We start from the raw sequence: 27,816 nt of genomic DNA on the forward strand, positions 1-27,816 counted from the left end.
CCCCCCCGGAACTGTCACTCCCGTTGTTTTCTCCTCCAGATTGTTCATCCAGCCTGTCCTATCCAGACAGGCCTGCTTTCTTTCTTTTTTTGTGGTCAAATTTTCTACCTCACATTGTGTTAGTTTAGATAGTGGGTTTCTAGAAAAGTGTCCATTTTTCCCTAGGATTTCAAATTTGTTGGAGTACTGTTCTTTATAGTATTCTGTTATTGTCCTTTTTGTTTCCATTAATTCTGTTGGGACATCACCCATTTCACTTCTTTATATTATTTGCATCTTCTCCTTCTTCAGAAAACATTGTTAGATTTGCCAGTGGTTTGTCTTATTTTATCAATCCATTCAAAAGACCAAATTCTAGTCTTATTGATTCTTTCTATTGTTGTTCTGTTTGCTGTTTCATTTACTTTTGCACAAATCTTGATTTGTTTTCTACTGCTCACTGTGGGCTTTTATGCTGTTCCTTTTTAATTATTGGAGATGTTGTATCAAGGTATTGATTTTTGTTCTTTCTTCTTTTTGGTGTGTGCATTATTGCTGTATTTTGTCATCTGAACATTGCTGTTTTGTGTGTCACAAATATTTTAGTATGCTGTGTTTTAATTCTTACTTGGGTTCAAGGAAGTTTTTGTTTCATCTACTACTTAGTTGTTTTAAAGCAGGGCTCTATATAGTTTCCATGTCTTTGATTCCCCCCACCCCCATGCTCTTCCTGTTGTTGATTCCTACCTAGATAGCATTGTGATCTGAGTATATGATTTGTAGTATTTTGGTGTTTTAAAATTTATTAAGGTTTTCTTACAGACTGTTTTGGAGAATATTCCATGTGTTCTGGAAGAGACTACATGCTGTGCTTTTGTTGAGTGGTGTATATGTCTGTGTATATTTATGAGGTCAAGTTGGTTGCTTATAGATAGACTTTGGGCCTCTAATAAATTCGCAGCTAAGTACAAGAATGGTTTGTTCTAATAAAGTGGCACTGTGTGATACCTTCCTGACATGATTGCTGAAGACTTGCATAAGCATATATGGTGAAGAAAGCTGATGGTGCCCGGCTATTAAAAAACATGTAGCACCTGGGGTCTTAAAGGCTTGTAATTAAACAAGTGGTCATCAAGCAGGGAAAACAACAAAGCTCACATATAAGAAGCACATCCAATCACCATTGTGATCATGAGATGTCATCAGGAATAGGTATCAGAAGTTCAAAATTAAGCAATCAAATTGATGTGAAGGAGCATGAACAAAGTGGAGAGACCCAAAATCCAACTGCAAGACAATGGGGCATGGGGGTGGGGGGATGAGGAATTCAGATGTGGTATAGCCCTGATGAATCACATAACTATCCTCTTGTTCATTAATATTTCCTCCCCTCACTATTAAGGCTTATGTTTCACCTCACTATTACTGTTAGACCTACATGTGTTCACGTATTAAATTCAGGTCATTTTGATTCAGGAATGCCAGGATGGATGCTCCTTCAGAAACAGCAATGGGAGTAATGATTTCCTGAGGATATGGAAAGATGGGGATGGTGAGGAGCTGATAGCAATGATGACAATGTAACCTCACTTGAGGGGAGCGAGTAACAGAATTGTAGGTGAATGGATATATTGCATGGGGTAAGATATATATAAATATATATGTGGGGTGAGAAGATATATATATATATTAGAAGGAGAATATATAACAATAACAACAAGGGTTCCTGGGGAGAAGGGTGGGGAGGGAGGGGATAAAGGGTAACTGATACCAAAGAGTTCAAGAAGAAAGAAAATGTTTTGAAACTGATTATAATAGCAATGTACAATTATGCTTGATCTATTTGAATTACAGAATAATATGACATCTGTAAGCGCTCCCAATAAAATGATGGATAAAAAAAGAGTCGGTTGCTTGTGTTGTTTCTTTGTGTCTATGTTGAGTATCTTTCTAGTTGTTTTGTCCTTCACTGAAAGTAGTATGTTAAAGTTTTCTACTAACATTGTGGAATTATTTCTCTTTCAATCCTGTTAAAATTCATTATTTGCATTTCAAGGTTTTTTCGTTGGGTGCATAAATACTTATTATGATTATGTTCTATTGCTTTTTGTTTAACTGTTTCATTTTTATATAATGTCCTTATCTCTTTTGATGATTTTTGCCTTAAAGTCTATTTTATCTGAAATTGTTATTGCCACTCCCACTTTTGGTGGCTGGCATTGGCTTGATTTGTTTTTCCACCCCTTCCTATTTAGCTTACTTTTATATTTGTGTTTACAGTGTGTCTCTTGTCAGTAACATATTGATGAGTCATGTTTCTTATATATTCTGCTACTCTGTCTGGACTGGTGCATTTAATTCATTGACATATTATATAATCATTGATAGCTATGTATTTACTGCTGTGAATTTGTTGTGTTTTATTTGTGTATATTGTTGATGGTTTCTTTGTTTCATATATTTTTCTGTATTTAGTTAAATTTGTTTATAGATTTTTAAAGTCCATTTCCTTTATTTCAGCTGTTTCCGTGTTCACTGAGACTTCGTGGTGATCTTCTTTCGTTTCGGTGATAAAGCTTATTGATGTCCTTTGAGGTCACCATTATTTATTTTTACCTTTCCAGGTTTAAAATAATCTATTCTATCTCGATATTATTTGTGCATCTTCTCTACTTGAAATTCTTTAACTGCATTATTTATTTCCTTGTTTTGCTTTGTAGTTGCCATCTTTAACAAATTGATGTCTCTACTTCCCTGGTTTCTATCTTGTAGGTTTATTTTATTTTTCATACTTTTTTATCTAGGTTGTTTACCACATGTTGTTGACTTTTGTCTGAAAATGTTGTCTGTCCTTGTTGGTTCTTTGTCCAAGGAACAGCATTTCTTGTAAGGTTAATTTAATTCTCTTAATTTTTGTTTATCTGAGAATGTCTTAATTTCACATCACATTTTAAGGAAAATTTGCTGCATCTATAACTATGATTGGAAGTTTTTTCTTTGAAGATTTTATACATATCATCATATTGCCTTCTTGCCTCCATGGTTTCTGCCAAGAAATCAGAACTTAATTACATTGGTTCTCCTTTTTAGGTATCTTTTCATTTTTCCTGAGCTTCTTTCAGGATTCTTTCTATATCTTTGGTTTTAGAAAGCTTGATAATAATATATATTGGTGATTTTGATTTGGGGTCTATCCTATTTAAGGTTCACTGACTTCATGAATGCATATATTCTTATTTTTCAAAACTAAAGGAAATTTTTCCTCAAACAAACCTTTGTAACCCCTTTATATCATCATCATCATCATCATCATCATCATCGAAAAAAAATACTAAATAAAAGGTGAGGAAATGAGAAGCAAAGAATGAATAAACATAAAAGGATGTAGGTGGGAAGACTACGGGCAATTTAAAAAAACGTAAAGGGGGAATGTGACACAGTAGGGTGGGGGTGGGTTTTGACCAGCTTCCAGGTGGGTGGGGATTGGAGGGACTTTGCCTTTAGTTACTGGGAGATTGTGCAAAGTAAGGGACTGGCTCACATCTCTGAATTCTGGTCATTGATTTGAGCGTTCCCATGGTACTGGATGAACGGAGTCAGCTATCTAGTTCCTCCTCCAATAGGAACACTGCTTGTAATAATTCAAAATGGCTGCACTACTGGGTAGTTGACTGCTCTGTATACCTCCTTATTCTCTGTTTTCATTCAGTCTCTCCTTCTCATCAATATTTGATTTACTTCTGTATTCTTACCTTTTAAGCTCTCTGACATCAAGGTTTGTCATCTGTATCTGGTTTGCTTGGTTTCTTGAGTCTTTTTTTTTTTTTCTTTTAAAAGAATCATTTTATTGGGGGCTCATACAACTGTTATCCCAATCCATACACACATCAATTGTGTAAAGCGCATTTGTACATCGTTTCTCAAAACATTTTCTCTCCATTTAAACCCCCGACATTAGGTCCTCATTTTTTCCCCTCCTCCCCACTCCCCCCTCCCGCATGAGCCCTTGATAGTTTATAAATGGGTATTTTGTCATATCTTGCCCTGTCCGACGTCTCCCTTCATCCACTTTTTGATTGTCTGTCCCCCAGGGAGGAGGTCACACACAGTTCCATGTAATCGGTTCCCTCTTTCCTACCCATTCTCCGGTTTCTTGAGTCTTTGTTGCAAAGTGTCTAGCTAATGTATCTGCCTCGGCTGCCATCCGGGATCCTCTTAGTCTGTGAATTTTTATGGAGGTAGACTGCCACATCTTGCATTAGCAGAGTAGCTGGAGGGTTTGAACCACTGACTTTGTGGTTAGCAGCCGACCAGTCTAACTTTTAGACATATTTATCACAATAAATAAGAAAAAATAAAGGCTACATGTTGATTATGGCATGTATGTGGGTATGACAGGAGCCTAGAAAAGGAGTATTACACCAGACTTATGCAATGAGTCAGGATCCTGCAGAGAAGGAAGAACGCAGAGATGAGCTGTGAATGCTGACTGTAAGAAGCTTGCAAAGCAATCGGGGTAGGCACATCAGACTGATAAGCAGCAAGTGCAGACGAGTGGAGTATGGAACAGCAGTTGGGCTCAGGGGTGGGGTGGGGGGTTGTATCTTGAAAGTAGCCAAAAGCTGCTGCACCTGTTGGTTGACTTCAATGGGAAATACCAATGGTGGCCAGGAATTGTCCAATTATCTTGGGTCTAGTTCCTGCACATGTGAGCTCTTTGCTATTAGATACTAACTTCCATCCCACCCACCCACCTCACCGCCCATTAGAATGAAAAGCAACACTGTGTCCACAGGTGTATCTTATTTTTTTAGAATTCATTCACATGTATTTTAATAATAAATGTTTAAGAATGAACAAAAGAATAGGTGGGGGAAGGAAGGAAGAAATAATAAGAAGGAAAGAAGAATGGACCACGGGTGTATCTAAGTATCAGAAACTGATTCTTCGTAATGTCATCCATTAGCCCTGCTTCTTCTCATATTTTACCTCAATATTAGTTCCTAGTCAAATATGTTTGGTTGTTGTCTCCAATACATCAATATCAGTAGCATGCAAATCACTGCTGATAACTTAGACTGCTCATCTCCGCATATCTGGGGCATGAACCCATTAGGAATGTTTTAAAAACTCAGCATTTTGGGAGTCAAAATCTGGAGTATAGTGGTGGCAGGGAAAGAAAAGAGGCATTTCACCATCACCATCTCTATACAGATTTAATTTATTAAGGTTCAGCCTGAAATACTGATTTTAGCAAATTTTTCATTTGTGTATTCTTCTAACTGCTAAATCAAAGTTCTTTGTTGTGAACTAAAGAATCAACTCTGGGTAATGTGAATTGAACAGAATTAATTGGAGAACTAATGCCGTTCCTAAGCACCCACATAATTGATGACAGTTTGAAAGTCAGGTTACAAATCAACAACAGTGAGCACATGCATATACCATTGAGTCTGTGCCAGGTACTGTAAGATGCCTCCTATTAGTAGCACCCATTTTAGAGTTGAGGAAAATGAAGCAGGAAGTGATTAACTAATTCAGAGATAGCAGGTATATGAGCCAGGATTTGGAGCCATTCTGGAACCCATGGCTTTCCCCAAGTACTCAGAAGCAGGATCGACAGGAATAGTCTAGGAGCAGGAGCCTGGTCTTGTAACTATGGCATAAACAGCTATCCTATAATTTAGGGTGCAATAGAGACCCAAATCTCAAATATATTTTAAGGGGAACATTTATTGAGCCTTAAATGAAACAAAGTCAATACAAAGACACAGACACACCGTCCAGATGAGGGAGGTCATTAGCAAGAGGACATAATGGCGTCTGTGTAGTCACAGTCATGACACTAGTTAAATAAGGAATAGAAGAAAGGAAACTCACAAATTCTTGATTGGTGGCATATCAATATTTCAGTTCCAGAGAGACTACAGAAGTGGGAACAAGACTGTGATTGGGACACATATGTTAGTCAGAAGAGTTCACACGATTGATCCAGGGCTTTCAGAGCACAACTGACAGAACTATGACTATTCAAACCCTAGTACAGTGATCTCCATCAAGGACACACCAAGGCAAGCCCTGAAAAGAGGCCGTCCCTCCTGGGGCTGGCTGGAAAGGAATGGAGGTCATCCATTTTCCAATGCAGTTACTTAAGGGCAAGCTTATCCAAATCTTTGGTTAATGAGTAGAAGGAATTCAATGGGGGCTTAATCTATGTGGGGTCTCTGCAAGTGGATTTTAGATTTTCACTGTCATTCAAAACCCTCTGGAATTGGTTACTCAGAATTGAAACTCTAATACACTTTCCAGGTCTCTTTGTTTCTTTGTTCAAACTTGATCTCCAGGGAGGTGGCTTCCTATTGGACTATTGATAATATAACATGAGTATCCCTGGTCTGGATGAAGGTATAAGACTGTAACAGTTACAGTCTCTTCCAATTACTCCCAAGGAATAATTGGAAAACACAATTTCTCAAAGCAAAATTGGGGTATTGTTAAAAAGAAAGGTCCCAATAATTGGATAGAGAAGTTCTCTTTGGTCCCATTACACTCACTGCCAAACCCAATCCATCGATATCAAGTTGATTCTGACTTACAGCAACTCTATAAGATAGAGTGGAACTGTTTCATAGGAGTTTCCAAGTTTGTAAACCAATGTTTAATCCTTTGTGCCACCAAAAGTCCTTATTACACTCATGTCATTGCTGCTCTTAGGTGCCATCAAGTCCCTTCTGACGACTACAAAATAAAATACTGCCCAATCCTGCACCATGCTCAAAATTGTTATATTTGATCCCATATTTGCATCTGTTGTGTCTATCCATCTCATTGAGGGCTTTCCTCTTTTTCACTGAAAAATTGAAAAAAAATTTCCAACCATAATTTCCTTTTCCAAGGACTGGTCTTCCTGATAACATGTCCAAAGTACATTAAGAGCAAGTCTTAACATCCTCACATCTAAAAAGCATTCTGGTTGCACTTCATACAAGGCAGATTTGGTGCTTTCAAAGTACTTTGGTGCTTTCTTTGTCAGCACCATAATTCAAATGCAACAATTCTTCAGTCTTCCTTAGTCTCCAGCTTTCACATGCATATGATGCCATTGAGAATGCCATGGCTTCTAACATAGTTAAAGTTTATTGTGCCAACCTGGCCGATAAACACACGTGGGGTGAATTGAAGGGAGGAGGGATAAATGGCTTGGTGAGCCTTGCCTTTCTAGTTCTCAGGTCTCTTGCTTTCTGGTGGTCGGACCAGGGTGCAAGTGCCCTCGCCAGTTCCCTGCTTCAGCTGGCAAGGCTCATTTCCTGCAAGACATCCCCGAGAAGTCACAAGGACCTACCCCAATGCAACCCTGGGTGCTGGAGCAGCCATGTGGAGACCCCTGCCAGCACTGAGATACTTACACGTTCGTTGATTCAGCTTTCCTCCTGCAGTCAGCGCCATAGTGTGTGTTCTGTGGGATGGAGGAGGACTTTGTGGATTGGTGTCGGACATATGGGTTAATGTTGGACTTCTGGGCTTGGGCAGCACTGGATTGGGATTTTTTCTAGATGTGCACTTACCCTTTGTATAAAACTCTCTCTTATACATGAGTTTCTGTGGATTTGTTTCTCTAAAGTACCCAGACTAACACAACTTCCCTCAGGTGCACCTGAGTACCAATGTGACATATTTGCTCTTCAAGATTTTAAAGAGGTCTTTTTCAGTAGATTTGCCCAATACAATACTCTGTTTGATTTCTTGATTGCTGCTTCCGTAAATGTAGACTATAGATCCAAGCAAGACTATATATCCTGGATGGCTCTGATCTCCTCTCTGCTTATTATGATGTTGCCTATTCATCCAGTTGTGAGGATTTTTGTTTCCTTTACAATGAGTCTTTTACCTTCATCAGTAAATACTTCAAGTCTTCTTCACTTTGAGCAAGCAAGATTGTATCATCTGAATATCAAAGCTTTTCAATGAGCTCCAATCTGATGCCATATTCTTCCTCCTCTAGTCCTGCTCCTCAGATTATTTGCTCAGCATACAGATTGAATAAATATAGTGAGAGAATACAACTCTGACACATACTTTTCCCGATCTGAATCAACACAGTTTTCCCTTGTTCTGTTATGACTACCTCTTTGTCTATGTACAGGTCCCACATGAGCACAATGAAGTGTTCTAAAACGACCACTTTTCTCAATGTTATCCATAGTTTGCTATAACCTACACAGTAAAATGCCCATAGTTTGTTATGGTCTGCACAGATGTATGTTAATAAAACACAAGTAAAGATCTTTCTGGTACTAGCTGCTTTCAGCCAAAATCCTAATAACATCCATAATAATATCCTTCACTCCAAATTCTCTTCTGAATCCAGCTTGAATTTGTGGTAGTGTACTGCTACAACTGTTTTAAAAATTATCTTCAGCAAAATTTTGCTTGCATGTGATATTGATTATATTTCTCAGTAATGTATACATTCACTTGGGTTACCTTTCTTTGGAAGGATCTCTTCCAGTCAGTTGGCCAAGTAGCTGTCTTCCAAATCTCTTGGGATAGACCAGTTAAGGCTTCTAGCACTGCATGAGGTTTTGTTTTGTTTTGTTTTTAAGATTTCAATTGGTATCCCATCAATTCCTGGAACCTTGTTTTTCCCTGATGCCATCAATACAGCTTATTTTTCTTCTTTCAGTAACATCAGCTCTTGATGAGGCGTCTTTAAATGATTGAATGTCAACCAATTATTTTTGGTTACAGTGACTCTGTATTTCTTTCACCTTCTTTTGATGCTTCCTGCATAGTTCAATATTTTGCCAATTGAATTATTTAGTATTCAAATCCAGGTTAATTTTTTTTTCTTCGTTCCGTATAGCTTGAGAATAGTGAGTGTGTTCTTTCCTATTGGTTTTCTATTTCCAGGTCTTTGCATATTTCATTATAATACTTCACTTTGTCTTCTCAAGCCACCATTTGAGATCTTCTGATCGGCATTTTTCTTCATCATTTCTTCCATTTGCTTTAACTATTCTACATTCCACAGCAAGTTTCAGAGTCTCTTCTGATGTCCACTTTGATTTTTTTTTCCTTTCCTGTCTTTTATATTACCTTTGGCTTTTTTCATATGATTCATGTTATTAATGGCATGCCAGTGTACCGGGTCTTTTGCCATTAGTGTATTGTGCATCAAATTTGTTCTTGAGATGTTCTTGAAATTCAGGTGGGACATGCTTATTACTATCATGGAATTGCTTTAATTTCCCTTCCTCTTCAACCTGCACTTAGATATTAGTAGACATGACCTTGATTTGGATGCCAATGCTTTTCCATCGTCTCTTCCCATCGATGTAGTCTATTTTATCCCTGTCTATTCCTTCGAGGTCTATGTTCACAGTCACCAGTTTTGTTGTTGATAAAAGATATATGCAGTGAGTAAATCATTGGTCTTGGAAGATTCTATAATGCAATTCCCAGCTTCCTTTCTGTCATCAATGTCATACTTTTTCCAATTATTGATCTTTCTTTGTTTCCAACTACACATTCTAATCACCAATAATTATTAATTAATCTTGAATGCAAGTTTGATCAGTTTCAGACTAGCAAACTTGGTGTGTTAGTCTGGGTGGACTAGAGAAACTAATTCATAGACACTCATATGTGTATAAGAAAGAGCTTTAAAAGAAGAGTATTGTATATTAAGAAAACATCCCAGCCCAGTCCAGATCAAGTCCATAAGTCAGATATTAGCCCATATGTCCAATACCAGTCTATAAGTTCCTATTCAGACTCCTGTAACACATGTAATGATGCTGACTGCAGGAAGATCACAGGCCAGTGGGTGTAAAGTCTTGTGGATCCAGTGATGGTGGAAGCATCTCCTCGTTGCTCCTCCAGCTCCAGGGCACTGCCTCCATCAGAGTAGCTCCATGTGGCTTGTCAACCAGAATGGCTCACAGCAAGCATATGTGTGTGTGCACACGTGTGTGTGTGTGTGTGTGTGTGTGTGTGTGTCCACTCCAGGGAGGAAGACAGAGTTCCCAGAATCCTCAGGAGAAGGCCATGCCCACACAGAAGCACCATTGGCTATGACCTGATTGACAGGCAAGACTCCACCCCCTTGCAAGTTGACAGGAAATTATGTAACTGTTACACTTAGTAAAATCCTCCAATTCTTTCATTGCTAGCCTTAGTGGTTGACTTGTAAATTTGAAAAAAATATATTTGTATTAGCTGTACTTCTTTGTAGGTATATAGATGTTATCATATCACAGACAGTATTATACTTCAAGCTAAATCTTGAAATGTTCTTTTAACACTCTTGAATTTGTCACTCCTAGCCTAGTAAACCATATGATTGTCTAATTTCAAATGGCCAATATCAGTCCATTCCAGGTCATGAATGCCTAAGATATTGAGCATTGTGTGTTCCATTTTACTTTTGACAACTTCCTATTTTCTTGGATTCATCCTTTGTTTATGCCATATACAATTATTAATGGATGCTTGCAGCTGCTGCTTCGTATTTTGAATGATGTCCCATCCACAAATGAAGGTCCTGAAAGCTTCACCCATGCCATGTCTTTACATTTAACCCTATGCTGAGCAAGCAGCTCTTCCTTAGTCATATTTTGAGTGCCTTCCAACTAGACGGCCTTATCTTCTGGCCCTGTATCCAACAATGTGCTATTGTTGCTTATAAGGTTTCCAGTGGCTAGTCCCTCAGAAATAGATTGCCTATTCATTTTCCCTAGTCTTTTTTTAGTCGGAAAGCTGCTCTGAAAAACTGCTCATCATGAGTGACCCTGCTGGTATTTAAAATACTGGTTACTTCGCTTCCAGTATCATAGGAACATGCAAGCCACCACAGTGCGACAAACTGGCAGAGAAGTGGGGTAGCTTCACTCATAATTACTGCTAATGGAGTGTATCCTGAGCTAAGAGACGTTCCTTGCAATTGTTTACTTCCACCTGGAAATAACCTTTAGGGGTAGTACTCCACGGCGAGGACATGAAGTCTCAGAGATGCTAAGACTCTTGACCAAGGTCATGAAGGTCATGGGATTGAATTCAGACCTTCTGACGCTGAAGCTTATCCCTCAAGATTCCCAGCTGAGATCTAAGCACATGTCCTCTTAGGTTTGAGTTAGAGGAAAGCTGATAAGTGTGGAAGTTTCTGGAGAGCAGGACACTCAGTCACAGTCTCTTCTCTCCACTGAAGTGTCATAATTGAGTTCTTAGACAAGCCTATTTGCACAGGTTCTGTGTCAGTTAGTGTGGAGTTTCACTGTGCTCCTTCCAGCTTCCCTTCCTTATCCCTAAGATCCCTTATCCCTGTCTTTTACCATAACATTCCTGAGAAAAGCACCTGCTCTGTGCCTCTGGGTTCCTCCATTCCACACACTGCATTAGAGAGTCCGAGGAAAAAGGAAGTAGCACTTGAGAACAAGATACACTCCTGCTATCAGTGTAGGGAGTGGGCAGCCAACTGGGATCGAGCCAAAGAGGGCTCCCAGCAGGGATGGCAGGAAGTTATTGTTCAGGTCTCTTAATTGGTCCCATCCTCCTTGTCTGAGGAGACCTACAGGGATGCTAAACTTATTGCAAATCCCAATCTTGAGTAGAAGCTAAATCTAAGAACAAAGACATCAGAATTTACCCAGGCAAATGGCACAGTGTACTCACATCCCAGGGCTTGGGGCCCTCACCTCTTACTCAGAGGGAGAGAGCATTAAAGAAGAAGGCATGGAAGGGCTGCCAGCAATTGGCCTTGACTCCCTGACTCAAGTGTGTAGATAAGGGCCCTAGGAGCTGGCCCACTTGAGACTTTATGATAACAGAATTGGGGGAAGATGAATGCCTTAATGGTGCTCAAGTCCCTGCCTTATATTTTCAAATGAATCTTTCATGTGTCTCTTTTATTGCTGTCCTGCCATCAGATCAAAGAATTTTAGTTACTTCTAAAGATTATCACCAGCCACAAATTTACTACTGGGTGGCAGGTGAAAGGTGAGCAAATCCTCATAGTTTGTGCAATCCCACTGAAAACCTACCACTCTGTGCCCAATGAGTATGCAAAGTTTATAGTGAGTCTTGGGCTCCCTTTGTGATGCTCAGCCCCATCTCTAGTTTCTCAGATTTGCAGGAGGCAGTGTTGAGAGGCAGGGCCCGAGGAAGTAAAATGTCCCTGTGGCAGTTACATAATCTCCTGTCAACTTGTGAAGGGAGTCTTGTGGAGTCTAGCCTGTCAATCAGGTCGCAGCTTGATGACCTCATCTGGAGGTGGGAAGGAGATAAATAGCTCACTGGAGGCCAGGTACACACAGACACTCTGCTGTCTTCCTGCTGACAAGCCACATGGAGACCCCTGATGGAACCAGGGCCCTGGAGCTAGAGGAGCCACATGGAGACCCAGACCAGCACTGAGATACTTCCACTGCCACTGGATCCGGAAGACTTTCCACCCACTGGCCTGTGATCCTCCTGCATTTGGCATCATTGCATGTGTTACATGAGTCTGAAGAGGAAATTATGGACTGGTATTGGGCATATGAGCTAATATCGGACTTATGGACTTGATCAGGACTGGGCTGGGATGCTTTCTTAATATACAATACTCTTCGATATAAAGCTCTTTCTTATACACATATGAGTGCCCTGGATTTGCGTCTCTATCAACCCTGACTAACACAGTCCCTCACCCAGGAATGCAGATACAGGGACTGCAGCAGCGCTCTGAGTGCTACTGGGAATGGGGGCCACCTTTAAAGACCTGGTTAGGCTGAGGGACAGCAAGTTGAATTTTAGTGGTAACAAAGTGAATTGTTTGAAGTGCCCTTCACAGATAAGAGCAACCCCACGCCCTGACCCCCCACCCAGATGTCAGTTTCCTGCATCTCTTTTCTTACCTTTCTAACCCTCCCAGTCTTTTAGGAACTTTTTTTTTTTTTTTGAGATCCATGTGCTCTGTGTTCCACATAAACCCTTCTAGCCCTCAGTTGTATTAGGACACTCTTCGATGGACAATGGCATGTGAGTAGAGATAACTTTTCCAGTTCATACATGCACAGGTTTATTCTGAACACGTCTCTGTGATCAGTAGGTGGCTGCTTCAAGTTCTCTCAGTAATATAATACACTTCCCTAAATCTCACTAGGCTATATTCTTTTAAAGGTTCTATGGATTTAAAAGAAAACAAAACTATTTTGAGATCAATACTATTATCAAGCTTTAACAAAACTCAAGTGAATATCCCCCCAAGTCATTGAAGTTTTGTTACATGACTACAAGAATGTTGGCCCACATAAAACATTTTTAGATGGATCAAGTATTTCAAATAAGGACAGGAAAACCTCAAAGATGAACAAAAAGAGAGAAGACAATTAACCGTGATAAATGAAGAAACGCTGGCTGAAGTACTGAAACTGGTGGGGAAAGACTGTGGAATTACCATCAAAGTGGCAGCTACAGAAATTGCAATATCACATGATTTGGCAGTTTTCTCCTTTTGGGGGGTATCTTCGCTTCAGCAAGCTTTTGGCTGGAGTGTGCTACATAAGCATTGCTCAAAGATTAGCTTAGCTGAAAGAGTTCATCTTTCTACCAGTCTTTAAAAAAGATTGAAGCTAATGAAAATGAGTTTATGGATTTTATATTTAGCAGTAAATATTTTATTTATGGATATGATCCAGAGAGCAAGGGCCAATCAAATCAGTGGCTTTTGAGCGGCTCTGATGGGCCAGTTCAACATAAGCCAGAAAGGCCACCTCAGCAAGTTAGACAATTGTTTGGAGGAATGCTGAAGAGATTGTCTTGATAGATTATCTCAGAAGGTAAGACAATCCTTGGGATTAGGATGATGTTTAAAGAAAATTGAAAATTGCATTGGTGAGAAAAAGACCAGAAAAAGTCCCCCCCACACACACCCCAAATTGTCCCCATTACAACAATGCATCTGTTCATTTTTCTAGAGTAGGAAAGGCTAGCCTATGAGAATTTGGCTGGAAACCCTTACCCATTCCCCATTCAGCCCTGGACTTGACCCTGCAGACTTGTGCTCTCAAAACACTAAGAATATTACAAAGGAGCATGATTTGAGTCACTCAAGGATACCAACATTGTCATTCTGACATGGTGTCCATGGAAGAACACATCATTATCCGGGGAGAAGGTCAGAGAGCTGAAACACTACCTTCAGACGTACATTGGCCTACGTGGACGCTATGTTGAGAAGCAATAACTTCATGTTTTAGTGCCTTTGCTTAATAAAAGTTTCTATGGGGTTTTTTGGGGGTGTGTAGCAAAATCTTTTTACTTAACCTTGTGCTCTGTTTTTGTCTTATGCATTCTTGCTTCTCCTGCCTTTAGCAGCCACCCTAGAGAAATGTCAGTGGAGTGAAAGGACTAGTGTTCTGTCCCAGAGAAGTCCCCACCAGCAAAGGCAGATCTCCTGGAGTGTACAGGGCACATGGATCTGCAAAAGAGTAACGATATTGCCAGGAGAGACAGAATTCCACTTTATTTACCTCAACTCTGAGTCGTTTGGTGGAAAGCTGGGGCTTCCCCCGCAATCCACTATCATGATGAAATGTCCCAAACACAGTGTAATTTCATGAGCATAATGTAGCTTTAGGTTCTAACAATCCTTGGTGTGAGCCCTGGCGCCACTGCTGTGCAATCAGGAGCAATTTACTGTACTTCTCTCAGCTCCAGCACACTCTTCTTCAAAAAGGGGGTAACAACACCTCCCGTACAAGCTGTGCAGATTCATTTAAATGACACTTACGAAAGCATTCAGTGCGTCTCTGTAGTTATTAGTGTTTCCGTTCTGCCTTAGTTGTCACCAGCATAAGGGAGCTGCCCCTGTAAGAGGATACAGACATGTTGTAGCCATGTTCAGAGGGCAGGGGCATTGCCTTGTGTCACAAGACTTAAGTGATTTCACTGCTGTTGGTGGGTAAATGAGAAGGGTAACTTGCTCCTAATATTACTAGTATGGACCCCAAATTTTTAAAAAACGTACCCTGTATCATGTTGTTAACATGCATTTTTAACCAAATTTGTTTCCTGCCTTTGGTGATCCTGGATTTTAGGTTTTGTTTTGTGTTAGTTGGGGGGGGGCAGGGTATACAACATGCTTCATTGGGCTCATCAGAAGAACCTGAACTTGACTCGACCTTAAACACGCCTGTGTCAGATTAAAGGAACTGAAAAGCTCCTTTGAACTTAAAGGTAAAATATCCTAGTATAAGAGGAAACAGAAGACTGCTGTTCCAAGGTTGTAGATTTTGAAGTTTGGGGACTTTAGTTCACATTTCTAATTTTTTTTGAGGTTGCCCCCAAATTGGCAACTTTAGACTATAATATGTTTGCTATTTTTCATATTTTATTTCTTTTTATGATATATCTTAGTTCTGTAGACAAATTATTTTTGCTTTAGTGAATGAGTGTTATTGAAATTGTTACCTTGTATCTAACCCTTATGTGTTAGTCTGGGTTGACTAGAGAAACAAATCCAGGAACAACTGTGTATATGTAAGAGAGAGCTTTATCTCATAGAGCAATTGCATTTTGAGAAAACATCCCAGCACAGTTAGTCCAGGTTGACTAGAGAAACAAATCCAGGGACAACTATGTATATGTACAAGACAGCTTTATATCATAGAGCAATTGCTTATTGAGAAAACATCCCAGCCCAGTTAGTCCAGGTTGACTAGAGAATTATATCCAGGACCAACTATGCATATGTAAGAGGGAGCTTTATCTCATAGAGCAATTGCATATTGAGAAAACATCCCAGCCCAGTTAGTCCAGGTTGACTAGAGAAACAAATCCAGGGACAACTATGTATATGTAAGAGAGAGCTTTTTCTCATAGAGCAATTGCATATAAAGAAAACATCCCAGCTCAGTCCAGATCAAGTGCATAAATTTGAGATTAGGCCAGATATCCAATATTAGTCTATAAATTCCTCTTCAGTCTCATGCAGCACTTTCAATGATGCCGAATGCAGGAAGATCACAGGCCGGTAGGTGAAAAGTCTTGTGGACCCAGTGGCAGTGTAAGCACCTCAGAGCTGGTGAGGGTCTCTACATGGCTCCTCAACAGGAAGGTGAAAAAGAGAGGAAGTTTCCAGAATCCTCACGAGAAGGCCATGCCCACATGGAGGGCATTATCAGACTGTGACCCAATTGATGGGCTAAACTCCACCTCTTCACTCTATTTATCAAGTTGCCATGAAATTATGTAGGTACACCTTAGTTTTCTTAAGCAGTGATCAGTGGTTCAAACCCACTAGCAGCTCAATGGGAAAATCTGTTTCCATAGCAGTGAAGGCTATCTGCTTCCATAAAGATGTATAGCCTCTGAAACCCTATATAGGGTTTCTGCGAGTTAGAATTGACCCCATGGCAATGGGCTTGGGGAGATTTTTAAGTATCTCTTACACTCTGCACATTCATTGGCTAATCCTAATGTTAGAGAGCAGGGATCAAGATTTAAATAAACGTAGCTTTTGGACTTCTCTACAATGTCCTCTGGGGCTATGTGAACTGAAAATATACATGGTCACCAGTTGGGTTCAAAACAACCAAAAATAAACCTCTCTGCCACCAAGTCAATTCCATCTCATCATGGTCCTATAAGTCAAAGTAGAACTTCCCTGTGGGTTTCTGAGGCTATAAAACTTTATAGGTTGGGAGCCAGCAAATTAGGTATAGGTAGAGCTGAGTCAGCCTCCTCACTCAACACGGCCGCTCACACAGAAGCAAGGAAGTGTGTTCAGTGTTTTGTCTCCAGCAGCAGCAATGGATTTGCTGTGATCGATTCCATTTTTATAGCATGTACCTCTAGTCAAACAATCATCTGCTTGTCATTCATCGGTGAGCATTTTTTAGGCCCCTGAAAAGTTCAGAGAAAAGGCAAAATTCTTCCACAGGACATATAAGCTTCTGGGAATAGGCCTATCCTAAGATGGGATCCTGGTACAGCCTCCAGGGCACCCGTAGAGTAGCCACGGGTGATTTAAACCTAAACTAAATAAAATTTAAAATCTAGTTCTTCATACTAGTCACTCTTCAAGTGCTCCACTCTTGGCCAATGGATGCTGTATTGAACAGCACAAATACAGAACATTCTGTCATTGCTGTGAATTCTATTGACATTCTTACTGTATATATGATTGTAATAAATATGATTTACATGGGGTGGGAGTAGGGGCCCAAAGTCAGCGAAGGTGGAGGAGGTCTGGTGACATGAGGGGTGAGGAAGGGCTTCTCCCAGGAGTAGCACCTTGGTTGAACCTCAAGATGAGGCTCCCAGAAAAGTCTGGGTCAATTAGTAAGAACCATTACAGGAAAAATAAGCCCATGCTAGGACCATGAGTCAGCAGCGGTGTCTTCAAAAATGAGAATCGTTTTTTCTCTTCTCGTATAAGCATAAACCTTTACGATTAAGTATAAATTGTGTGCCTTTAATACCTGTAAATTTTTAACATGTGTTTTTGTTTGTTTTTTAAGTCACAACTATCTCAGGCCTTGAATGGAGTTTCTGACAAGGCAAAAGAAGCGAAGGAGTTTCTGGTTCAGCTCAAGAACATACTGCAGCAGATCCAGGTGAGGGACACGCCGGGCCCGAAATATCAAAGTATAAACAGTATAAAGACGAAAAGAAGTCTTGTGATAATGCTTGGCACCAGTGAACATTAGTAAGTTTCATTATCCCACTGTACAGCCCTGGATGTTGAAGACCCCACACGCTTAATTCACTGGCACTCATCTGACACCCAATGAGAGACCGGAAATCCCCTGTACCAGCAACGGTCCTAGGAATTTCACAGAGTCAATAACAGAAAACCATAGACTAGAGTTCTTAAAAAATTTTCACCCGGCACGATACATCCTTATGTGGATCCTATCAAAACGATGCAGATGGTAGTTTTATACCCAAGTGTGCCCTTGTCATCAAAAACATATGAAAATACAAATTCATTGCTTTGCAAATGAATGCACTTACTGAGTGCCTATGTTGAGGCAGACACAAGATACAAAGATGGATGAGACACAGCCTCTGGCACTGGAGAACCCCATCAGTGGGGTTCCCCGTATCACACGTGCACTCTTGTGTAAATGAACACATCTGGGGGAATGGTTTATACAGATGACATCTGGGTGTAGAAAAGAAGTGAGTGCCCTTAAAGTTTTAACCAGTTACAGTGCAGAATTCAGTTCTAGCACCTTCAAGGCATGTTGTGAGTATCTGCAGACACGAGGTCTAAATCCACACAGATTATAAGAACCAGATAGATAGATGATAGATAGATAGATAGATAGATAGATAGATAGATAGATAGATAGATAGATAGATAGATAAAGATCCTACAACAAGAGCATGCTTTTTGTTTGTTAGCTTAACTTTTTATTTCCAGATCATAAAAGTAAACGTATGTGTTGACAGAAATTCTGAAAAATCGACAAACTAAGAAAAAAGATCCGCCACATTTTTCATACCCTCTTAGGATATTGACATATGTAGTTCTATTATTTTACATGTGTGCACACACACGTGTTTCTGAGATAACACTACACACAGCTTTCTATCTTGTTGTTTTTTTAATGGCCTCTCATGAGGGTTCCCATGGCATCAAAAACTGTGAACCAAGTTTGTGTGGCTATGGAATATCATGTCATTTAAATGGGCCATGATAAAAATAAATAAATGGGCCATGATTTCACAGTGTCCCTCCCCAGGTGTCTATTTATTCTGTTTTCAGTTTAATAAAATCTCAATTCTAGAGGAAGCATATTTGAAATACGACTTTGTCTATAGCACTCACCAGATTTGGGCATCATTCTCCTTAACCCTATTCTGATTCCCTTAGGAAAATGGACTAGACTACGAAGCTTGCCTGGTTGCTCAGTGTGATGCCCTGGTTGATGCCTTAACTCGGCAGAAAGCTAAATTACTCACCAAGGTTACTAAAGAGAGAGAGCACAAGTTGAAGGTAAGTACTGAGATGAAGGATACACTTTACCCCCATTACATCCTCTACAGCCAGCGCCGATTGGGCATGTCCTATGCATTGGGTAAATATAGTTGAGTAAGTAGATGAATGAGTGAATGAAACAAAGAAGTGATGAACCAGCTGGGCCCTGGACCCGGCACACTAATGCAACCATAAGAGCTATCAAAACTCACTGCAATTGAGTCGATTCTGACTTACAGCCACACTAGGACAGAGTAGAACTGCCCCTTTGGGTTTCCAAGGCTATCAATCTTTATGGAAGGAGAAAGCCTCATCTTTCTCCTGTGAAATATTTGGTGGTTTTGAACTGCTGACCTTGTGGTTAGCAGCTCAACTCATAACTCACTACACCACCAGGACTCCTGTAACCGTAACAGAGACTCCCAGTCAGCACTCAGGTTCTCCTTACACAGCTAGAGCCAACGCCCCTGCATATTGTTGTTTTAAAATCATAAGCCTACCCTTCCCATCTTCTACTAAGTCTTTGTTTTCTGCCGAAGGCCACCTCCTTTTCTCCCCTGACATGCAGAGTAGAGGCAATCCATAACAATGACTAGATTTTTCTCTTCACGTGTTTCTAGCTCTACCCACTTCTTCGGGTTCTTTCTGATGTGTAATGCACTCAGTAATCAGTAATAATCATATGGCCAATTTCCACCAAGGGAAGGACAAGACTTCCCTCATTTGACATTAGGTCCCTAGAGTTAGTGAAAGGCACCTGAAAACTATTGATGAAAGATTAACTCACTGCCAAGGAGGGCAATGTATTTTGAAGACATTGCCTAATTGAATAAAAAAATACTGTATTACTTTTAAGGAAAGAAGTAACAAAAGTTCATAATAATCTATGGTTTATAAAGATAACTCAGCAAGTCGGAAGGAAGACCCACAAACTGGTAGCTTTGAACATGCACTTTCTCTATTTTACCATCCATAGTTGAGAAGGTTTGTGCTGGTGGACACTGTGCACCCCCTGTCCCTCCATGATGGGAAGAGGGTTCCAGGAACACAGTGCACATGGTGTTCAGGAGCATGGCAGAGAGGAAGCTGGTCAGATGTTCATGGGGCATGGCAGAAAGCAAGATGTTCAGAGCAGATCAGACCAAAGCTCCTTCTTCCATATGTTTTTGTGCTATTTCTGTGACTTGCTGAAGCCTGGCTTCTAGATCTGATAAGAATTTCTAAAAGAGCATTTTCACTGCAGATGGTTTGGGATCAGATCAATCACTGTACATTGAAGCTTCGCCAATCGACAGGGCTGATGGAGTACTGCCTGGAAGTGATCAAGGAGAATGACCCTTCGGGGTTTCTACAGGTGAGCCCACTCCTAGAGGATACAAGGTGGGCATACCTTCTCTTTTTCACCTCTACTTCTATCCCCGAAGATGAGCAGGAGTTTTAGGGACGATCCCTTCCAGAGGCTTGGAATCAAGTAGATTTTCTTTCGTTCAGCAATTCCAGAAGACCTAGATTCTCACCTTGGATCCATCTCTGAACAGCTGTGATTCTGCTCTCCTTTGACTGCAAATGAGGAGGCTAAAGGCCATAATCAATAATAGTTCAATGCTTTGCTTTTATTCTTGAGTTTCCATGTTTCCCTCTTCCTTGACCAAATCGAAAAGGACAGGCTTTGTGCCGGACAGATGTGAATGAGAGAAGCTAGCTAGAGAACCACATGACTATCATTGTGCAGCATCCTACCTGCCTGGGCAGGTGACCACTGCCTACAGAGACCCATGCAACCCATGCTGGTTGTTCTCTCCAGCGCAGTCAGTAACTCGGAGTCATAAAGGCTCTCACAATTCAGTCACTTGTCTTTAAGGAAAGTGGTGAATCCTCCTAGCACTTCCGATCATGATTCTGCTAGACCAGGTACAAATTTCTGAGTAAGCAAAACTTTCCAGTAAAGGAGAGTAGGGCTATGATTGCGAGACTTTGAGAGTAGATAAGTGCAAGGAAATGAGTCAGGGAAAGGAGATTTCCTAGTTCTGGGTACATGATTTCTTCGGACCCTGGGATAGAGTATTAGGATAATTCACTTTGCAAAAGGCTGGCTCTAACAAAACAGATATAAGGAAGAATCCTTTTGTATAACTAAAAAAGTGCTATTTGTTTTAAAAAAAAGTGTTGACCCAATTTCTTTCATAGCATGTGCTTCTGTACATTGAATGTGACTATGTCTTTAAAATATGGCTTAAGTGATATAATGCACTTTGTAAGGGCCAGCAAGGGCAGAAGTAGTGTTTATTCTCTAAAGTGGGCCTGAGAGGAGATGCTCAGCACAGCTCCTTCCATATGGCTTCCTCCCTGAGCCCTAAGTACAAAACCCTAGTGCTTCCTCACCACTTGCTGCACAATTTCATCTTTCTAAATTGAGACCCAAAACTCTGTGCTCCCTTTAAGATCTCTGATGCCCTGATCAAGCGTGTCCAGGTGTCTCAGGAACAGTGGGTGAAAGGCGCCCTGGAGCCCAAGGTGTCTGCGGAATTCGATCTGACTTTGGACAGTGAGCCTCTGCTACAGGCCATCCACCAGCTGGACTTCATCCAGATGAAATGTAGGGGTGAGCTGTGGTTGGCACCACTTCCATGCTTCTCCTGGGACAGGCATTCGTTCATGGGGACCAATTAGAACTGTTGGGTGATAGGTCATCTATGGAGTGTGGAAGAGTGGTGCTGAGTCAAGGACACGGGGTCACATCCTATCCTGGTCACATCCTATTCGCCCCCCCAAAAAAAGTCTAATAAAAATAGTGGCCATAGGACAATTATGGGAACTTATTAGGAAGATGTTTGAAGAAAATGGAAAACTACATTAGTGAGAAAAAAGCCAGGAAGGTTGCCTGGAGGAATTTTTTCCCATCATAACAAAGCACTTGCATGTTCTTCAGGGATAGCAAGGGCTGTTTTATGAGAATTTCAATGGAAACGTTACTCCATATAGCCCACAGTCTGGATCTTGCCTCTTCGGACTCCCTGCCCCCCCTCCCCTTCCCCCCACCTACCACCACCAGAAACACCAAACTCAAAGAACATTTTTAAAAGAACATGATTTGAGACCCTTTGGTTTGGAGTAAACTGAAGAGGGCAAAATGCTCTGGGGAAGGTCGAGAGATACAGAAAAACATTTTCACAAGTGGATAGACTTTGATGAAGCCTATATCAAGAAATAATAGCTTTACATTTTCATATTTTTATGAAGTAAATATTTCTGACTTTGTAGCAATACTTTTTTTTACCCATCTTTGTAGCACGGGGAGTGGGGATTGTTTGTTCATTCAGAGACATTTACTAACTGATTACCATTAACCAGGCATAATTCAGTGCTCAGGACATAGCAATGAGCAAGATTTCCCACAGAAGATTGAGTTTGTGTTGTAGTAGAAGAAATAGACATTAAATAAACAAACAGGTAACTTAATGTCTAATCATGACAGGTACTACGACAAGAAGGCAAGATAAAGAGACAGGGATGGAGATGTAGGGGAGAGTATTACAGGAGACAGAGGGATGGCAAGTGCAAAGGCCATGCGACAGGAATATATTTTCTGTATTTTAAATACAGCAAGAATGTCAGAGGAAAAAAGAGAACGAACAAGTTGGGGACTCTTGGCCACAAAGTTAGCCAGTGACAGCCAGCACTATAGTCCTGCCCTGTGTACTTCCTTCCCAGAGACACCAGGGCACATTTAGGTGATGATATAGAGGTATGTTTGTTTTCTTTATTGTTCAAAAAGAACAAGGTATCAATGGACTAAGGGTCACATCTGCAGAACTCAGAAGCCCTCGCCTGAAAAATATTTGGCCATCTTTTAATTCAAGAAAAAGCAAGTCTCTTGCACAATGCTAGGTTCATGCCACACTCAGACATCACTCTGCCACACCTACCTGCTCTAGGTGCAACTGAGATTTCATACCAAGAAGAGCCTGGCAGAAAGAGGGGGGGCTCAGCAGATAAGAAGGACCCTTGTGCCATCCCAGGTTATGTAGAAATCAGAGGTAGGAAATGAGAGCAGAGCAAGGAAATGAGAACTCAGTATAGTTGCAGGGCGTAAGAGCAAATTCTTATATTTCTGTGACATGAGGGTGGGGGGGATCAGGCTAGGCTTGGCCAGCCCTGAGACTAAGTCTCTAATCAGCGAAGTGATTTCACCTAATTGAACTGTCAACTAAATTCCAGAAGGCTGCTCCTAATATGGGTATGTATGTAGAACCAAATGGAAATATATAGTTGTTACAAAACTGACGCTAGTCTTTCCCCCATAAATAACAGTGTGATATATGTAAACTCACTGTCATCGAGCCCATTCCAACTCATAGCGACCCTGAAGGGCAGGGTAGAACTGCGCCTGTGGAGTTTGAGACTGTAACTCTTTACAGGAATAGAAAGCCTCATCTTTCTCCCTTGGAATGACTGGTGGTTTCAGACTGCTAACCTTACAGTTAACAGGCCGACATATAACCACTAAGCCACCGGGGCTGATATATATATTTTATATATATACATATACACACACACACACACACACACACACACACATATATATATATATTCTAAAACCTCTTGAATGTGAAAACAGAAAATAAAACATGGTAGTTTTTAATAGAGTTTAAATACATCTGGTCGAATCCTGCATTCCATGGTAGACTGTCTCATCCTCTGTATTGATTACTCTTCCCATATCTAGCTCCTTCAGCCCCTTAAATGTTTAGCCGAAAGTATCAGTCCCTCCCTACAGAGTGAAACAGGGACCAGCTCCGGGATAAGCTGTGGAGAGGAATCCACAGAGGATGTAGGAGGGACATAGTTCTGGACTCTGTTGGAATTCGTTTGGGTTCTCAACCGGTCAGAGTCAAAATCAGTGATCCTCGGTGGAGGGTGGGAAGAAGGTCTCCCTTATTTATGGTCTACAGACTCCGGGGTCGGAGGCTTCTACCAGGCCTCATCCTGGGTTTCTAATACCCTCGGGTTTGCAATAGTGCAATCCCCAGGCCCGTCCAGACTGTGGTTCCCAGGCTGGGTGGTACATTATGAGGCTGGCAACTACTGGCAACAGGGGGCATAAGAGCCGGGACAAGGTGGTAGAAGCGCTAACCTGCCCATCTTCCGCCACCCTCCCCCCACCCCCAACCAGTGCCACCGGTCCCGCTGCTGCAGTTGGAGAAGTGCTGCACCCGTAACAACAGTGTCACCCTGGCTTGGAGGATGCCTCCCTTCACCCACAGCCCTGTGGATGGCTACATCCTGGAGCTGGACGACGGAGACGGTGGGCAGTTCCGGGTAAGACGGGCTCCCTCCATCCAAATCCTGCTGTGTCTCTTAGCTTGTCAGGGCTCTGCCCTTAGCGCTGAGCCTCCCGACAATGGGGCCTCATGCGTGGTCTTAGAGGCGGCCTGGGGTCGCAGGAGAGAGAATACATTTCCACGGAGGGCTGCAGGAGTGTTGGTCACACAAAATATGGAAGCCAATTTCCATGAAAACTGCTAAAAGATGCTCAGCTGGGAAGAGAGGCGGAGCTCAAAGGAAGGGCTACCCACACACCTGCTCCCCAGTGAACAGGTTAGTCCAATCACGGTTACTCTTCCTTAGTGCCTTCTCAGATGCCACGCCCTTTGTGCTGTGAGCCCAGACCACAGCAACCATTCATGCCAAGTTTGACCACATCTGGCTTCTTAGGATCACGACGCTTTCACATGGGGGTGGTCTTGTTTCTCTCGAAGTACAAATGTTTGAAGGGTAGATAGCACTAGCTGGCCTCTCCTTGCATTCCCTTGTCCACCTGGCCAGGTGCACGATAGGGAGAAGACACTAACAGGGTTCATCTGTGTGACTCGGTAGCATAGAGTGGGGACAATTCTACTCCCACATCTCGTCTAAAACCCAGGACAGTCCCTCACCCTCCCTAGACCTCCTGAGAGCCCTCTCCCTTGAGATTTTACACTCGTCAGTGCAGGTTGCTGTTATGATGACATGAACATCAGGAAGCCCTGACCTTCTTCGGGCTCATCCATTCTAACATAGTGAAAACTAGATTCATTCTGACAAGAGAATACAATCATAATGAACTTTGCTTTTCTTCTCCCGGGGAATTGCATACAGTTAATAATACTTGTCAAAGACCAGCATTCCTTTTGTTTCCTGCCATCGCATGCTCTGTTTAAAGAAGCAAAGAATCGAGACACAACTGCCGCTCTCCTTGGAGACGGAGCCCTGAGTGAGATGGTCACATAAAGAAGTAATAATGGGAGGTATCTGAGCCAGTGACAACATGCGGACTCACTGCCCGTTAGTGCTTGCTCTGCAAATAAGCTCCACAACTGGGAACCAGGAAGGGAGTCTATGTTTTTAAAGGAGAAAAAACAAGATTGCTGGCAGATATTCAAAAGAATAACCATAGAGCTCAAATATAGACGACCTTTCCCCTATAAGATTTGGCCATGAAAAAAAGTCCACTTATGATAAATAAGATGGTATGCTGGGGGGAGGGCGAGAATGGGAGCTTTGAATCAAATCCAGGCAGACCTAAATTTTTAATTCTGACTCCTGAACTGATTGGTTGTGATCTTGAACAAGTTTTCTACCTTTTCAGATCTTGAACTCTTTGTGTATAAAAGGTGAAAAACAATAACAATGTCCTAGAGGTGTGAAGATTAATAGACTTTATATAATAATGCCTGTTATATAGCTGTTATTAATAACAAGGGAAACTAGATCCTCCCTAAACAACAAAGCAGGACAAACTAAGCAAAAGAAAATGAAATAGGAATGATAGAAAGCTATGGATTTGGTTACCTTTAGAAGAAGGGTAACTAATTTTTTTTGACATTTTCATTATTGCCTTTTATTATGACTATCTTTTAAAATCCTATCTTTGAATATCTGCAAGTGAATAATAACATGACTATATTACATACTCCAATATTATACATAGTAGTACATATGATTACCAGTAAGAAACATGATTACCAACAAACTCAGGTAGATGATGTATGCAGTTGATCATAACTCAAATCCACTGTAAGACAGGGACTATCTGTAAATTATCACAAAAAATAGAGTGGTCAAAAATAGCCTCCACGAAGCTACCACACCACAGACAAACCTCCCACCAGAAGGTTAAGTGCGTAAAACCATCCCCTCACCCATCTTGTATTTCACAGTTAAGCTGATTTGCCCTGATAAACAATAACAAAGAAACATTTAAGTAATACAAACTACTGTCCAGAATTTGCTAAAAGAATGAGCTCATCCATTTACTTTGCTCAGAAAGAATTGCCTTGCTAATTACAAAGGTTTGTAGAAAGCTAAGAATGTGTGCAGCGTCTGGCAGCGTTGACTAATGCATTCTGCAGTGTATAGTAAGGCTTCTTTCCTCAGTTCCTAGGCTAGGTTAAAAAAACACCACCACAACAACAACAACCAAACAAAGAAATAGAAAAATATGGCTGTTTTTCTGATGATCTGTTCTTCCCAACATCGCTTTAAAATAATTAGATTTTTTAAAATAGAAAAGAAAAGGGATTGTCTTGATCGCATGCTACCAGATTAAATATGTGCATCCCTTAGTACATCAGGAAGTAGTGAGTTTAGCACTTCCACGAGGTATTCCGACCCAGAGCAAATGGTCTGTAAAGCCACATGAGGTGACAAAGTGTCAGCAGAATTGCTTTGGGAATGTGATGATGTATACAGACATCAAAACTCCAGGGCACACTGAAAAACCTCTCCTAGGCTAAAAGGGTCTTGGACAAATCCACTGGGTTTTGTCCAAATACAATGTTATTCGGAAAGGCCCAGGTTTTCATCTGCCTACACTGCTCAGCCTTCAGGAGGGTCACCTTGGCACTCCCCAAGGCTTGCGTGCTGGGGATGTATGTACCAGTAGCCAGGGCAGAAGCCATCAACATGACATCCAAGCAGAAGGGCTGTGCCTGTTCCCAGGCCACTAACTCCAACAAACCCTTGCCCTGTTGTCAATTCTGAGCTCCTCGGGGTCATGACTGGGCTCTGCCTCTGTTCCCAGCCCATCTCTCAGCCACACATCCTTGCTGCCTTCCAGTCTCAGGTAGTACCAGATGATCAGTGTCAGCCACGAGAGGCTCAGGGGCAGCACTTACCGCCAGGCCAACTGCTGTATCTTCCCTAGGGACCGGCAAGTGCATGCTTAGGGTGGGCCAGCACTAAGCCTCAGCCCCTGAGTAACCCAGGCCTCAGGAGCATACAGGAAACCAAGAAAGGTCACTTTTAATGAGGAACAAAGGAATTTCCAGAAAAAAAGATTGATACAGAAATGCCTCACCTTCTTGAGAGACCCAGCACGAAGAAAGAAGCCTGGGTGTAGGGGTGAAATATCTCTGTTTCCAAGAGTGGCTCCAACCCAGAGCCAACCTTGGACTGACCTGTCCTTGTTGGCACCTTCCTTCTACTTTCTCTCTTCATGTGTGATGAGCCTTCATTTTAGAAATGATCATCTCATCTATCGCATAGCTCTAGTTGTCTTGCCTAAATTCCCATTGAAATACACAAACTTTGGAGGAATCCATACATCCTAGCAGGCTTCAGGTGTGTGTGTGTGTGTGTGTGTGTGTGTGTCTGTGTTTCTCTAGCATTGTGTGTGTGTGTGTGTGTGTGTGTGAGATTTCCTCAGACTGAATCCTAGCAGGCTTCAGGTGTGTGTGTGTGTGTGTTTCTCTAGCATTGTGTGTGTGTATGTGTCACATTATTTGACCTCACCAGAGGCAGGAAGTTCCTCAGGGTGAATCCTAGCAGGCTTCAGGTGTGTGTGTGTGTGTGTGTGTGTGTGTGTGTCACATTATTTGACCTCACCAGAG

The 27,816-nt window shown here is 41.4% G+C and overlaps 1 protein-coding gene across 1 annotated transcript in view; it reads left to right on the forward strand.

Annotated features, from left to right (window-relative positions):
• Positions 1 to 27,816, forward strand: part of TRIM67 (tripartite motif containing 67) — a 120,366-nt gene that overhangs the window by 70,708 nt on the left and 21,842 nt on the right. Inside the window, exons 3-7 of the mRNA XM_045298211.1 lie at positions 17,481 to 17,576; positions 18,842 to 18,964; positions 20,190 to 20,300; positions 21,389 to 21,542; positions 24,120 to 24,265. Of these exons, the coding sequence (XP_045154146.1) occupies positions 17,481 to 17,576; positions 18,842 to 18,964; positions 20,190 to 20,300; positions 21,389 to 21,542; positions 24,120 to 24,265 (630 nt within the window). The remainder of the gene's footprint in view (positions 1 to 17,480; positions 17,577 to 18,841; positions 18,965 to 20,189; positions 20,301 to 21,388; positions 21,543 to 24,119; positions 24,266 to 27,816) is intronic.

The sequence above is a fragment of the Echinops telfairi genome, unplaced genomic scaffold (assembly GCF_000313985.2).
Source record: "Echinops telfairi isolate 266 unplaced genomic scaffold, ASM31398v2 ScPeMD7_7424;HRSCAF=8462, whole genome shotgun sequence".
Classification (NCBI taxonomy): domain Eukaryota; kingdom Metazoa; phylum Chordata; class Mammalia; order Afrosoricida; family Tenrecidae; genus Echinops; species Echinops telfairi.